This window comes from Hirundo rustica, chromosome 29 (genome assembly GCF_015227805.2).
Source record: "Hirundo rustica isolate bHirRus1 chromosome 29, bHirRus1.pri.v3, whole genome shotgun sequence".
In the NCBI taxonomy this organism is placed as follows: Eukaryota; Metazoa; Chordata; class Aves; order Passeriformes; family Hirundinidae; genus Hirundo; species Hirundo rustica.
Genome location: NC_053478.1, coordinates 213,414 through 228,493, shown reverse-complemented (window position 1 = coordinate 228,493; position 15,080 = coordinate 213,414). Strand labels below are relative to the sequence as shown.

Below are 15,080 nucleotides of genomic sequence, written 5' to 3'. Positions count from 1 at the left end.
ACAAGGCCCATCCTAGGCCCCCAGGACCACTGCTCCCTCTCAGCCAACAAGTTTATTTCACTAGATCATTACATATCCCCATCTCACTGCATGCCCCCACCTCGGGCACATGGGCAGCCCCATGACAAGTCGGTTCTGGCAGAGGATGGTCAGGATTTGTCCCAGTAAAAGGGGGGACAGCCCTGTTGGAGTCCAGGAGTGGGGTTCCTTCAGGACTGGAGACATGACAAAGGGGTTCTCACCGGACCCTCGCCGTGGTACGATGCCCATCGCTGTGCCCACACCCCGTCTCACGCCACAGGGGCGGGGGTCACAGACCACTCGGGGGCAGCATCGGCAGTCCCTAATGCAGCTTGCAGTGGACGGGGTGCAGCAGGGCCATGTGCTCAGCCCCCTTGAAGGGCAGCTTCTCAGTGGAGTAGTAGTGCACAACTTCGGGGATGCTGGCGAAGACGCCACTGGCCTGGCTGAGCGTGTACTTGTTGTCCTTGGTCTGGGCCACGATGATGTGCACGCAGCCCTGGCTGGTCCTGGGCGGCCAGCAGGCATCAGTGTCGCCTCCAGCCCCCCGGCGCCCGCCTGCCCCGAGGCCGTATCCACCCCTGTTTGTTCCCGTCCCGCTCTGATTGTTTCGGCTCCAGGGGCTGCACTTCCTCAGGAAGGAAACGCCACTGGCGCTCCCGACAATGTGCCGGGGAGGGGGACAGGCCGTACCACCCGCTCCGCCCCAGCTCCACACCAGCACGCCTGCGTCCCCCCGCGGATCGGGGGCTGCCATCCCTGGGGATCTGGGCGCTTCCTCCCCATCAGGGCACTGACGTGAACAACCAGGGGGAACTCCTGCCAACAGCATCGCCCCAGGGTGGGGATTCGCCCCATCTCCCCAGGATGGGAACCCCCGGGGCCAGGACCCCCCCGTGCCGTGCCCATCCCGACACTCACTTGAGCGCGATGGAGTATTTGCCGCTGCCAGTCTCGCTGGTGCGCACCAGGTATCCGGCTTCCCGGCACGTCTGCAGCCGGCTCTCCGCCTCAGCCCGCGTGATGGCCCCGTGGTACCAGCTGTGGGGGACACGGAGGGGGCCCTGAGCCGTGGGAGAACACTGGGCACTCCAGCCCTCCTCGCCCCGTTTCCCACGCGTGGATCGGCCTCTCAACTCACGGCTGTTTCTCCAGTGCTAGGGCAGGGTCCACCCGCTCCCCTTCGCTGTGCTCGGTGCCCGCCGGCTTCAGCATCTTGGGAGTCCAGCTCTTCTGACGTAGATGCTGCCGCAGCGTCTCCTCCTTAGGACGCTCTGAGCCCTCAAACTGGACTGGGAGGGACAAGATGTGAGCCCCCAAAGCCTCTTCACTTTTGATCCCCATCCCTAGCTCCATCCCTTTTCCCAGCCCCCCACCTTCCCCGTTGCCCGTCCTAACCCCTTCTCCAGCCATGTGCCCGTCCCCATCTGTCCAACACCCAACCGTGAAAAGGGATGTCTTCAGTCACATCAGGTTGTTCAAAGCCCCATCCAACTTGACCAGGCAGGCATCACCTCCCTGGGCAACCTGTGCCAGTGCCTTGCCACCCTCAGCCGAAGAAAATCTTATATCTAAAGTGCCCCTTATAGTTAAAAACTATTGTTACCTTGTCCTCTTGTGACAAGCCCCGCTAGAAAGTCTGTCCCCACCCCTGTCCCTGTTGTCATCACCATTCCCATGCCTGTCCCTTCCCCCCATCCTCATTCCCATCCTGCCGTTGCCCCCTACCTGACAGTGCTTTGACAATCTGCTCCTTCTTCCACTCCCAGGGCTGCTCATACTCGCCGGCCGGGCGCTCATCATTCTCAGGCAGGCGCCCATCAGCAGCCCTCACCCTGCGCTCCGGGGTCCCCCCGGCCACCACCCCCTCCCTAGGCTCATAAGGGGTGTCGTAGAGCTGTGGCCCCTTCCCTGCCATCTCCTTGCCCCCCAGCCGCTTGGCAAGATCCGTTTTGGCACCCCCTTCCCCAGGCTCTCCACGGCCGTCCAGCAGCAGGATGGCTTTGACCAGGGGGTCCTTGGAGCCACGACGGCGGATTTCTGTGGGGAAGAGGGATGATGGGTCAGGGATGGGTTTGTGCGTTCCCTGAGACCCCCCCCACTCCCACTACCGGCCCTCGGTCAGGGATGTGTGCTGGGGACCCCACGCTGGCAACGCCCCGTTGGGAACCAGCTTGGAAGGAGCTGGAGCAGGAAAGGGCCCGTCCTCACGGCGCCTGCTCTGCCGTCCAGCCCCGAGGCTGCTGGCGCCACCGGCACAGACCCACGCCAGTGGGGCCAGCTGGGCTCCATGGCAGCAGGATGCTACACCCCAAGCTGGAGCTCAGCTGTGCGGGAGGCCACCCCAGGGGCTCGCCCCTCCCAGCTCTCTGCTTCTCCCCACGGCGCCAGCCTTTGCCTAACAGCCTGGGCTGCCCTGCATGGAAAAAAAACATCAGCAGCAAATCTTTTATTTCCAGCTTCCGGCCCAGTCAGTTCCTGTTGTTGTGGCCAGCTGGACAGTCGCCACGCCAGCCGGGCTGCTGCTGGCTGGGGGGCACGGCCACTGAGAGCTCTCGGGGGGTGGTACCCTGGGACGACTGGGGGGCATTGAGGGTTTTGCACTGGCCACATGTGCCCGTCGGATGATGGCAGCAGGTCATGGCAGCGGCAGAGGGGCTGGCCGGCACGGGTCAGTGTCCGGCCTTGCTCCCGCTCCTTATCTGGCCCTGCGCAGCCGCAGGAAGCGGCGAGCAGCTTTCCTGTTCCCAGAGCCTCCTGCACCGGGCGGCTCCAAGGGCAGCCGCAGGCTCTCGGCTGGGGAGCGGCGCCAGCTGTAGCAGGGCTCAACCTGGCACGTACCTGTGATCATCTGCTGGGCATCATAGGGCTCCATGTACCCATCATTCTCCCCCAGGCGCTCGGCGTCCCGCTGCCCCTTGGTCCGTTTGGCATCGTAAGGGTCTGCGTAATCTTCCAGGATGATGACCTGAGCAGAGAACAGGCATTGCTGACTTCAGGGGGTGGTGTCCACATGCGTTGCAGGGGTTCCAGCAGGGGTGGCAGAGATGCCACCAGCACAGAGCCAGGCAGAGAAGAGGCACGCCGGGGTCCCCAGGGAAGCATGGCGGCTGTTCTGGGGTAAATGGAGCCATACCACAACCCCGGAGGATGCACCCAGTGGCACATTTGGGTGGGGGCAGTCCAGACCATTCCCATGCACCTCAGTGGTAGTGAGGAGCCTGGGGGGAGCTCTGGGACCCTCTTGGGTGACAGCAACGCCCCCGACTGGGTCCCAATCCTCCCAAGGCTCTGCAGGGGTGAAAGACCAGCTTCCCAGAAAAGCTTTACATCAGCTTTTGTTTAACCAGCAGCTGAGCTCTGGGGTCAGGCTGGCATGGGACTGGCGGGATGATGAGGATGCCCTACGACCCCCCCCACCCCCACACGGGTGACAAAGGGCACTTGGGATGAAGGCAGCTTTGAAGGAACTTAAAGGCAGCGGAGCCGGGCAGGATAAAAGGACGAAGTCAGCCAGGCTAATGAATCAGAGACCAAAGCAGTGAAAGCTGCCAGTGCTTTGCGCTCCCCACATCTCCCCCTCTGCCCCCGGCTCCCAGTCCCTGCCTTACCGTCTCTGTCTTGGGGGACTTCCCCTTGTCCTGCTCGGGAGCAGGCAGACCGGCAGGCAGGGGTCCGGGGTGCCCCTTCCCGTTCTTCTCAGATGCCTCTACCTTGATGAGGCGATTGATGTAGGTTTTGGAGGGTCCCTCCGGCGTGCCTCCCTCCACTCGGGAATTCTTCCGCATCTTCCCGGTGGCGGCCTGGAGCAGACCCTGCAGGTTGTCTCGTGACAGCCGGCTGCCCCCTTCCTTTCCACCCCCAGCCGCCCGGTAGCCCCCCAGCTCAGCGGTTGAATTCTTGCGGCTCTTCCCGAGGCTACTGCTTCCCGGCCGAGCCCTCTCTGAAACCGTCTTCAGGTTGGATGGGAACTCCTTGAACCACTTGGCCGCCATGGAGCTGGGGAGGCGCAGGGTGCCGCAGAGCCCCCGGGGCTCCTCGACCCCCCTCGGCTGCCCCGCGGGCTCGGGGTGCACTCAGCCAGGGGGGCCCTGGGCAGCCCGGCTGCCCCCAGCCCTGGAAACGGGATCCTCTGCGGACTGGGGCCAGCCCGGGAGCGGGGATCCGGGCCGGGGGACCGGGGCCTTCGTGGGGGGCTCCAGGCGTCCTTCGCCCCGGCGGGGACTGCTGGCGGGTCCCCAGGGGTGCCGGCTCCTGGGGCTCGGGGAGGGAACCGCGTGCCCTCGGAGGTCCCTTGCCCCGGGGAAAGGTCTCGGAGGGGGCCGAGGTATCCGCTCCGGCAGCGGGTTGAGCCGGGGGGTCTCGCCGGGTGTCGGAGGAGTGTGGCCGTAGCAGTCCCGGGGAGGTTCCAGGGGTCCGCTGCTCCTGGGTTCGGGGCCCGGGGGGGTCTCTCCGAGCTCCGGAGGGCCCGGCCGGGAACGGGCAGCCGGGGGGTCCCGTCTCGGCTCCTCGGCGGGGCCCGTCTCCGGGGGCAGAGGGGCTTCGGCGAGGGGTCAGGCCGGCCCGGGGGGCCCCATGCGGCGGCGACGGGATGGACCGGGGCCGTGCCGGGCCGGAGGGGCCGGAGGGGGTGGCAGGGCCGGCGCTCCCCGCCCAGATCCGGAGGGGGCGGCCCCGGGGAACGGCGCGGCACCAGCCGGGCAGGCGGCCGGGGGGCCGTGGGAAGATGTGGAAGCTTCGGGGGGGTCCTGTCCCGGTGGGGCTGGGACACCTCGTGCTCCTGCCTGGCACATGGATCCCGCGGACGGACTGTACGAGTGGACGCCCGGGCACAGCGCAGACCCTACGCGCGTGGGCTCCCTCCACAGACCCTGGGCACGGACCCGAAGGACTGAGCCTGGGCTCCGCGCTCCCTATGGATGGAGACCGTGCGCAGTGCCGCCAGCCCCCTGTGCACAGCACCGTGTGCGCACACAGCCTGGCAGGGCACAAGCGCTGCGTGCAGCCGTGCTTCACACGACACCAGCCAAGTTCTGCGTCTGGCCGTGCTGTCACCTTGCCGGAAAAGCTCGGCAGAGCCCAGTGGTTTAGTTTCCTGTCGGGCTGCAGTGCTTGGGGGGCCCTTTCAACAGCAACCCCTCCCCCTTTGCAACTGCACGGGAAGAGGAGAGGGAATTGTGGCAAAATTGCTCCCTTAGCTCCCAGGATGAGAGTTTGCGGCATAATATGGGCTCCTCTTCTGTACAGGGGAGAGGTTCTGGGTGCTGGCAGTGCTGTAGAAAGTGGTGGCAATTTCCTTGCCGGTGCTGCTGGGCAGGATGTGCCTTGCAGTGGTGTGATGCTGCTGGCAGGCTGGTGCCCTAGCTGCCAGTGGGATCTCATCTGGCTTCAGCTCTGCCTTTTTGGGGCTTAAGAAAACTCTACTTCCCCACCAGTAAACTTGGCTGCTGGCTCCTTTTCTTTCCTTCAGAAGGCAGACTTCAGTCCCCCTCAATTTTTATGGCCTCCATAGGCCAGACATCCAGGCAGCACTGTCTCGGTCACTGTGCTGCCGTGCTGTTTACACCAATGTTCCACATCTCCTGTGGGAAGTCTTCCCTGTCCTTGTTCTCTGCCAGATCCCACAGCGGAAGGCTTTGGGAGTGCTTTCAGCAGTGGTGACAGATGGCACCACACACCTGCTTCCCTGAGCCAGCCGGGTGGCAGATGAAGCCCAAGCCTGGCTCAGAGTGGGATGGGTCCTCACTGGGCAGGTGTGAGCAGACAGGACTGGCAGATGCCTGCTAGAGCCCTGCTCCTGCTGCACTTTCGGCATTGACACTTGTCAGGTCAGCGTTCCAGTGACTGTGTCCTTCAGGGCCCTCTGCGATTCTGCCCATCCCAGCCTGTAAAGCAGCGATGATGTGAGATTGTGTGCCAACCCAACCAACTTGGCATACCGAATCCCAACCCAGCCCCCTGGCTGGGCTCAGCAGAACAGCCTCTACTTCACCCAAGAGAAAGCCCCACAGGTGTTTTAAACTGACTTAACCCACTACCGAGCAGGTTCCTGAGCTAAAGGTGGGAGCTGAGTGCAGCTACCTGTGCCCCCCCCCAGCCCCAGGTACCAGGAAGAGTTGGAAAGGACCCAGAACCCCGGGAGGGGCTGGTCTGGGCTGGAGGACACAGGGCAGAGCTGTTCAGCTTCACAAATGCTCTGGTCCTTCAGCAAAGCACTCAAAAATAGTCCCCAAGCTGAGGCCAGAGCCACTCCTGCAGCCGTCAGTAATCCCTCTCCTAACAGCATCTTTTTATTCCAAGGGTCTGAGCAGGACAGAGAAGCAGCTGCTGAAGCAGATAATGGAGTTCAGAGGCTCTTTGATTTTCTAATGACTTTTATTCAAACACAGTGTATTAATACGCATGGTTCCATCTTTGACACTGGTGCGTCAGTTCTGTCCTCCAGACAAGGACACGGCCCAAGTTAGAGGTGCTCCCACAACCAGAGCTCCTTCCAGCAGCCTCAAAACAGCCCTGGGGATTCAAGACAAGAGGCCACAACCCCATCCTTGGAGGGCTGGAGTACAAAGGCGAGCAGGAACAACAGCTTAAGGAAAGTAAAATAAAACCCCATAGAACGGGGTGGTCCCTGCTGGAACAGGTCCTGGTCAGGGCTGGCAGCAGCGGCAGGACAGAGCAGTGCCCATGCTCCACTCCCTGCAGCAGCTTGCAGCCACAGCACAGCGGGGATGGGAACAGGGGGCTCGGCCTCCATGCATGGCTAGCGGGGAGAAACAGGACAAAGCTCAGGCCTCAGCTCACCTTACTGCTTGGCAAGAGGACAGGGAGAAGTGTGGGGTGGGAGCTGGCAGCCCTGGGATACACCCACAACCCCTTCTTCCACTGCAGGGGAGAGGACCAGCTCACAGACCTTCCCCTGCGTGCTTTGAGTTGCAAGTCCGCAGTTTACAGAGAAAAGCTGGGTTTACCCAGAGAAGATGGGGCAGAAATCCTGCTCCCTTGATACCAAAAAAGAAAAGGGCTTTTCTTCTTCCAAGGCAGTTGTGCCAAGTCTTCCTGCAGGGCTTGGGCCCACCACAGCTCCATCGACCAGTCCACCCTGAGAGCAGGGCTGCTGCAGGGTTCACAGAGCACAACCCACCCAGCAGGAGCTTGGAAAAAAATTACACCAGCATTCTCAAATTAACAAACTGTAATTTTTCTCCAAAGATACATTTTCCATACACATCCATCATACACCGTAACAAAAAAAAGCAGTGTACATGAAATAAGAAAATAAATTAAATCCATAGCATAGGTAAGGAGGATGCTCTAGACTGGAGTATAGTCAAAAGTTTCCAGTAATACAAGAGGCTCGAGAGTTTGTTTTAACAAGAATGCCTGCTAGCATGGGCCCAGCAAGTGTTCTGGGTCAGTCCAACTCCTTAAACAGTTATTTAGAGTTTTGAACAGCCAGTATTGTCCTGCAACAGGCAGAGCTATTACATCCTGGGAGAAAGCCAAAAGGCATCACAAAGATCCAAGTAGAGCATCCAGAGGATATTCAAGATTGGTCCTGCAGCATCCACGCTAGCCATCCTCCTTGGGCGGTGTATACCAGCCTGAAATGAGAGATTGCACAGGCAATGAGAATCTGCACCTGGAAAAGATGCTGAAAGCAGCCAAGCCCCACTTCCAAAGGGCCACATATCCCCAGTTACTGGAAGGCTTTCCCTCTGGCTTACTTCCCAACGCCACACAGGCAATCACGGAATCATTTAGGTTGGAAAAGACCTCTCAGATCATCAAGCCCAAGCAATCACTGAGGCGCTGCCTCTAGTTACAGCCACCAGAGCCCAGCACTGGGCAGCAGAGAGGGCAGCAGCACTCTGCAGCCAGGCTGTATTACAGCAGCTGCCACTGCCACCTCCGCACTTGAGGCAGGATAAAACTTGAGTGGCCTGTCCCGGGAGCCCAAACAAGCAAGGGAAAATGCAGGCCCTCTCCCTCAGCCCGTACCATTCTTCTCATGGATCTGAACCAGAGACTTGTAGGACTGCTGTGCTCTTGTCAGGCTGTACTGGTTCTGCAAGGGAAGGCAAGGAGACCATCAGTCCCACAGGAACCCCAGGGAAGCCATCCCACACACCTTCCCTGTGCAGCCAGAGCTGGCTGTGCCCCCATCTGCCACACCACTGCCACCCCCCATTCTCCTACACTACTCCAGGCCCTACCTTGTTGGCTCCAAATTGTACTCGTGCTTTCCCTTTCACCAGCGTCGCACTGATCTGCATGATCACCGATTCAATGGAGTAGGCACTACTCCAGCCCTGAGGGATCAAACACACGGTGAGGCCAGGCCCACCCCGAAGACTCTGCTCCCAGTGCAACCAAAGGGCCTCTCCTAGCTCTGGCAGGCAGCAGTGCGGTAGGAGCTGCCAGGAATAGAGTGTGGTAGGCAGAACAGCTCCCCCAGTTCCCACAGGGACCAGCACCCACCTGTTTTGTAAGGAGCTCCATGCAGATGGCACCGCCACCCAAAACATACCTGGGAAGGAAATCAGACAAAGTTACCCCACAGATAGATGTGATTGTACCCACCCACTGCTCCAGAGGGGAAGTATCTTCTCTGATTAGATTTCTGATGGAAAAAAGCGCTAAAATCTCCACCGTCGCTGTCTGCTTCCCAATGGCAAATCCATCTCAAGGAAGCCACAGGATTGCGCAGCACAGATAAACCCAGTGAAAACTGCTGCAGAAAGCAGCACTGCAGAATAGACAGGTAGGTACTCACCCCCCTGACAGCACCGGGGATACAACCCTTACAAATGGTGGATCAAAAGGAAAGTTATCCTGGAATGAGAGAAGGGAAGCAGAGCCATTGAGGAAGCTGTTCCCTGATGCCTTGCTGAGTCAAGCATCTCTCTAGGAGGGGGAGCCTTACTTTAAAAGAGAAGTTGAGGAGGATGAAATCTGTTCCTTCTTTCTCTTTGAGAATTTGGAGATCATTGTGCAAAGCGCTGTCCTCGTCAACCCTGTGACAGGAAAGCCCCACAGGGTCAGTCAAGGCCGTGCACCTCACGTCAGCCATGTTCAATGCTGCCACACCCCAGAGCTGCCCTACCTGCACAGCCAGGCAGGCACACAGGCCCTCAGGCTCCTGCTGAGGGCAGCAACAGCACGGCCTGCGAGCATTCTGCTTCCAGTTCGCAGAGAAGAGCATCACACCCCTTTTCCATGCTGCCAGCTTAAAAAATAAAGGCTGCCTGGCCCAAGGAAAAGGTGTCTGGAGGGTGTTAAAGTTCAGGGTTTGCCTGCTGCATCTCTTTCCGGACTCTAGGAACAGCAGAGACTTGCAGAGTCCTCCGATTCCCTCATCTCGTCTGGAGATATCATCTCCCTTTTGTCATGGAGACAGCAAGACAGCTGCCCAAGAGAGGCTGACTCAAGGTCTGCTTGGTGCTGCCCTGTCATGCTAATGTCCTCTCTGCTCACAGAGACTTTCTGGTCCCATCACCAAAACCACCATAAATGCATGTTCCCAAGCTGGGCCACCTACTTCAGGAGTTTGACGTTCCAATCGTACAGGCTGTCATTCACTAGTTCAACTGCATAGTATCCTGCAAGGAGAACAGAGAGGGATCACTCTGGGGGGACAATGAGAGGGGGTTGAGCCATCATCCAGATTTCAAATCCCCTGGGCCCAGCAGCACAACTTCACTTGGGCACTGTCCCTCCTTGAAAAGCAGCATCCATCCAGTCCCTGGGCTCAGGAAAGGAGTGGGAACACCACCCCCCTCAAGGTCAGATAATTCTCTGACCCACAGGAGCATGCTCCTCACTTCCACACAGCAATGGCAGGGAACAGAGAGGGTAGGGTGGTTTTGTTCACTCTTGACAGAGCAACAGCCATCCAGTGTCAGAGATCCTCCCTCTCAGCTGAACATAACAGCTCCAAGGCCCACAGGGTACCCCAGAGAACGAGAAGGAATCTTCGTCCATGGAGCTCCTGGCAGCACTCACCGCCCTTGAAACTTGGTGATCGGTAAATATCCCTGAGCTCCTTCATTAGCCGGTCAGTGGCCTGCACAGACCCAGACACTGCACCCTGCAAGGAACAGCGAGGGGGAAAGTTGTATGGTTATGCTGCACCCAACCACGGCTATTGCTCTACGAGGACAATACCTGAGCTACAACTTGGTCCAGCCTCTACACCAGACCGTATCCTGTCCATCACCTCTCAGTCTGTCCCTTGCCCCAAATGTCACCTCAGGCAGCACAGCTGCAGCAGAAACACCTCTGTGCCCACTCTACTGTCTAAGAATCTCAGCCCAGGGGTGCAAAAGCACAACCCACCTCCACAGCCTCAGGTGATCGTGGGGGCACAGCTCCTGGGGCAGAAGCCCCAGATCTTGCTGCAGGAGGACTGCCCCACGAGGCACCAGTGCCCTGAGGGAACTCCCTGAGCTGCAGAGGCAGTTCACAGACTTCTCTGCTTCAGCCCCATCAGCCCTAGAGAACTGGTACTGCTGTACCTTTGGCTGGGAACAGCCCCTCTGATTTAGGGCTGTAGGGCTGGCAAGGGCCTTAATCACTCTTGCCCTTGAGTCCCTCTACTTCCCCAGCCCACCTGCCCACTGGGCGACACGTACATTTAAGTAATCTTGCCTCTGGTTCTTTTTTATTTTCTCTAAAATGGCCAGGTTTTCTTTCCCAATGCCTTCATCCTCTGTCTTTCTCCCATCTGCCGGCTCTTCCTCTTTCATCTCATAGTGGTCCAAATCCTCAGTGTCCTGGGAAGGGAAGAGGAAAGCTCAAAGAGATGTGCCTTTGCTCCTCCCTCCTCTGAGTACTGAGCTGCCCTGACCCAGGAAGGATTCCTAGTGCAACTCCTTCACCCCAGGAAGCTCCAACTCCTGACCTGAGGTACAAACAGAGTGGAAGAAACAAGGTTTGGGCATTCAGTTGGGCTCACGTGAGCTCTTTGTTTGCTGGATTCTCCCATGCCATGTCTCATGCCTGTTTACAATGAGCCATTGATCTCTCAGTCCTCAACAAGCCCCATGTAAATGACTGACCCTGGATCTTCGCATGCCTGTGGCTTCAGCACCTTGTGCTGGAACAAAGCACAGCCCCTTGGCACAGTGCTGCCAGTCCACCTGGGCCCTTTTGCTAGCCAAACCCCAGCAGGGACACAGATCACTGGCACCACAAGGAGAACAGATCCTTGCACTCAAATCCAGCCACAGGGGATGTGATTCCCCCAACGAAAGTGGGTATTTCACGGCATGTCTCAGCAGATCAGCTCACCGCACCCCAAGTGTTGTACCTGACCTCAGAAGAGCCTTTGCCCCTCACTGTTTCCCATAATAACACGTGGCAATGCAAGACCCTGATAGGAAAAAGCAGCTGCCACCATCTGGGCCCACTACAGAAATCTCTCCCCATGCACACAGGGTTCAGCTGCCTGGAAATGGCTGTGGGTACGCAGAGCTCCAGCACTGGCACTAAATCCTCTGAACGAGTGTTTGGCCTCTCTGCACTGGTCATGGCTATTGAGCAGCATTCTTGGAAGTACTCTGACATTTTTAGACTCACACAGGAAAATAGATCCTCACAGAAAATCTCTCGAGTAGATTAACCTGTATAATGAATGTCTGTGCCAGGGCACAGTTCTGCTGCTCCACTCCTCCACACAGCTCAGCACAAAACCTTTGCTCTCCATGAGAGCGTTCTCCCTCCACAACACATGGTGTTAGCAAAAAACACAAGGAGGAATGCCCAGCTCCTGGGGATTTATTTCCCAGCTCACTGGAGTAGAGGCCTTGCACACACTGATTTGCCATGAAGCAGCAGATTTGCAGATTCATAAAGTTATGTTGGTGCCAGTTTATCCCCCACCCCCTTTTCCCCCTAAACCCTGGCAAAGCCCAGCCTTAATTTAGCAAGCAATTAACTTTGCTAAAACCCCCCAACTGCTGGGGTGCTCCTGCTCGGTGACCTGCCCCCAGGCTCCGCAGCACTGCTGACTCAGTGCCCATGCTGCTCTCGTGTGCGAGGCATTGCTAAACGTCACCATGGAGATTCAAGATTATTCCACCCACTTCCACAGATCTCTGAGCTGCAAACCAAACAACCAGAGCCTGTGCGTTCTGCTGCAAGGTGCCCTCAGCCTGCAGTGAAGTGTGGCTGCCTCCACCACTCCTGGCAATTAGCTCACTTGCACACTCAGCCACCTGACCTCATCCTCTCTGTGGGAGTCCTGTGCAACAGTGACTTCCCTGCCAGCAACAGCAACCCAGAAATCCATCTCTCTCACAGAAATTTCAGGCTTTAGCGGAGAGCACATATTGTTCAAGCAGCTCTCTGCTCACAGCTCATCCACAGCAAGTGCCTTTGGAAGCCATGGCTACACTGCTCAGCCTCTGTGCTCTCTTGGGGTTTGTGAATATGTGGCACCCAGCTGTGCCTCAGAATCCTCAGCATCAAAATGCCAAGAATTACCTGGCCTTCCCTGTCTGGAGCTTCTCCCTGGCAAGACCCCTGTACCCTTGCAGCTTTTAGCACCTTTCTCCCTGTGCTCAGCTCTCTGGCGTATTTCCTCACACACTGAGGTGGCATTTACCTCTGGCATCTCTTCATCTTCCTCTTCTGAGGACACCTCCTCCTGGGTGCTCTGTGGAGAGAAGGACAAGGATGGAGATTGTGTGGTCAGCATCCTGGGAAAATGCTCTCCTGCCTCCCCAGACACTTCAAAGATGAGGTCAACAGGCATATACAAGCAGAAACAAATTAAAAGCAAAGAGTAGCTGAGAACCTTTACCAAAAACAGCACCAAGGCCCAGCAGAGCAGGCTGGCATGACCAGGACAGGAATCCACCCCTCACCCACTGTGTTCCCCCTCTGGTAACCCCAAGAAGCCACCAGAGCAAACATCATGGAACTTGTTTTCTTAGCTTTGGGAGCCTTTTCCTGAGCTGCTCACCTGTTCTGCTGGTAGAGGCTGGTCCAGCATTTCAACATCTGGATGTTGGGGGAGGTTGTAGAGTTTGCACAGGTCAGAGATTATTCGCTTCAGATGCTGCAAAAGCTGTCCAGAGAACAGAGGCTCAGCGAAGTGTGGGGAGCTCCGTGCTGAGCCTCAGCACTGCAGCCAGCAAGCAAAGGCCTCAGGGCTGCTCCTTCCTGCTCCAAGCAGTGGTAGACACAAGCACAAAATCCCACCCCAGCATCAAACTATGTCAGAGAAGCTCATCCCAAATATCTGGAACATTTATGAGACCAGAGGTAATCCCCACTTTAGGCAGCTGGGGACATGCAAGCAAGGAGTTACCCCTCTCAAAGCTGCCAGCCCTCCCCTCTCCCAGCAGTGGAGAGTGTCTCACCAACGTATTTCCTTTCCGGACTTCCACCAGCCTCTCCAGGATAGCTGCCAGGTTGGGATCGTCTGACTCCACAGACCATATTGGGGGAACAGCTGGATAAGACTCCTGGAGAGGGGGACGAAGGTGGTGTTGGTGGGGTGGAGGCCGCTGTGAGGCAAACAACAGCGAGCCAGACAGGGTGGGGGCTGAAGCCCTGTGTCTTCTGCAAACAGATCCCTCTGGAGCACAGAGATCAGGCCACAAGTGACTGATCCACCCTCCAGCATAAACCTGGGGCTGAGGGCAATAAAAAGCCCTACTCTGACCATGCCGGGCTGGCTCTGTGCTGTGTTCCCCTAGCCCAGGGTTGAACATGGAGGGAGGACAGTGGCATTTTGGCCACTCCTCTGGCCGTGGGGCCACTGGGGATGGGAGGCAGTAGAGACAGGACGCTGAGGACGTCCCATGTTGCCCACGGGCTGCTACAGTTCCAGCAGTTGCAGGAGGAGAACCTGGCAGCACCCACGCAGGGCAAATGCCAAGTAGGCACCTTTAATCCAGGACAAACCCCCTGGCAACACTCTCAACATGCCCCTCCAGAAAATCCTGGTCATTAGTCCCATTCAGAATCTGCAAGAGGGGCTATCCAAGCTCTGCTGGCTCTCCTCGCCTGGAGACAAAGCAGTCATAACTTGTGATCAAAAAGGGCATCAGCACGCCAGCGCCAAGCCATCCAGCAGCAGGATCCCTAAAAGCCTGATGCAGATGAGCCAAAGCAGAGAGGAAGAGCCGACGCTGCTGCCGCAGGTGCCTCTCCTTCAGGAAGACCAGGGACCCCTGGGAAACCCTCCAAAACCGGGGGAAGCAGGGAAAACTGGGGCGGTCTCGTAAACGAGGCGGTCTGAGGGGCTCGATGACTGGGGATGCGCAGCCGGACAGGACAGGGGTTCCAAATAGCACGGGGAATGGCCAGCTCTCGTACACTGGGACGGCGGGAGTGCTGCCGGGCACTGCCCCCTGGTTTTTCTCTGCATTGAGCCGCTGCCCCGAGGAGCTCGCAGCGGCTCGTAGGGCGCTCCTGCAGGCCCCACGGAGGAGGGGGCCAGGGGCAGCTAACCCCCGCTCCCCGCAGCCGCCGCCAGGGACGTTGGGGCGCAGGCCCAGCTCACCCTGGGCCCCAACGGCGGCAGCCCCGTACGCGCGGAGGGGCCGCCGGGTCCCGGGGCCGCCTTGCGGTGCCCCCGCAGAGCCCGGCCCGCCACACCCCCTGGGCCTCACCGTGATGTTGCAGTGAATACGGACGGGTCCCGGCGGCGGCCCCCGGGAGGCGGAGGCGCCGGCACGGGCCCCGGCCCCCGGGACGAACTCGCAGCTGATCTCGTCCGGGCAGGCGCTGCCGATGCGGAACCGCTCGTGGCCGCGGTGAAAGATGGACTCGAGCAGCCGCAGCTCCCGCCTCAGGAGCCGCCCGGCGGGAGCCGCCACCACCTCGGCCCCGCTCCGCCCGGGCCCCCCCGCCGCCGCCTGCGCCCTCGCCGCCTCCTCCGGCCCCGCCCGCTGCATCTTCCCATGGAGGGACCCGCTCCGCCGCCGCCGCCGCCGCAGCCCCGGAGCCCGCCCAAGATGGCGGCGGGACGGCCCCGCTCCCGGAAGTGCCGTCGCCGGAATGGGCGGAGCCGCCCCGCCGGAACCGTCTCGCGACATAGAGGAAGTGAA

The 15,080-nt window shown here is 59.0% G+C and overlaps 2 protein-coding genes across 2 annotated transcripts; both read right to left on the bottom strand.

The window, feature by feature from the left end:
- Nucleotides 1-41: 41 nt before the first annotated feature.
- Nucleotides 42-4,584, bottom strand: SHE (Src homology 2 domain containing E). The gene is made up of 6 exons (XM_040088241.1): nt 3,633-4,584; nt 2,863-2,989; nt 1,750-2,061; nt 1,163-1,313; nt 943-1,062; nt 42-530 (listed from the first exon to the last, which is right to left on the bottom strand). The coding sequence occupies exons 1-6, from the start codon at nt 4,014-4,016 to the stop codon at nt 344-346; spliced, it is 1,281 nt and encodes a 426-aa protein (XP_039944175.1). The 5' UTR covers nt 4,017-4,584; the 3' UTR covers nt 42-343.
- A 2,611-nt stretch (nt 4,585-7,195) lies between these two features.
- Nucleotides 7,196-15,002, bottom strand: UBE2Q1 (ubiquitin conjugating enzyme E2 Q1). Its single transcript, XM_040088143.2, has 13 exons — nt 14,643-15,002; nt 13,386-13,490; nt 12,986-13,090; nt 12,626-12,676; nt 10,653-10,793; nt 10,024-10,108; nt 9,560-9,620; nt 8,945-9,035; nt 8,795-8,853; nt 8,500-8,548; nt 8,235-8,330; nt 8,020-8,086; nt 7,196-7,622 (listed from the first exon to the last, which is right to left on the bottom strand). Exons 1-13 carry the CDS (start codon nt 14,925-14,927, stop codon nt 7,591-7,593), a joined length of 1,227 nt encoding a protein of 408 aa, XP_039944077.1. The 5' UTR covers nt 14,928-15,002; the 3' UTR covers nt 7,196-7,590.
- Nucleotides 15,003-15,080: the final 78 nt, after the last annotated feature.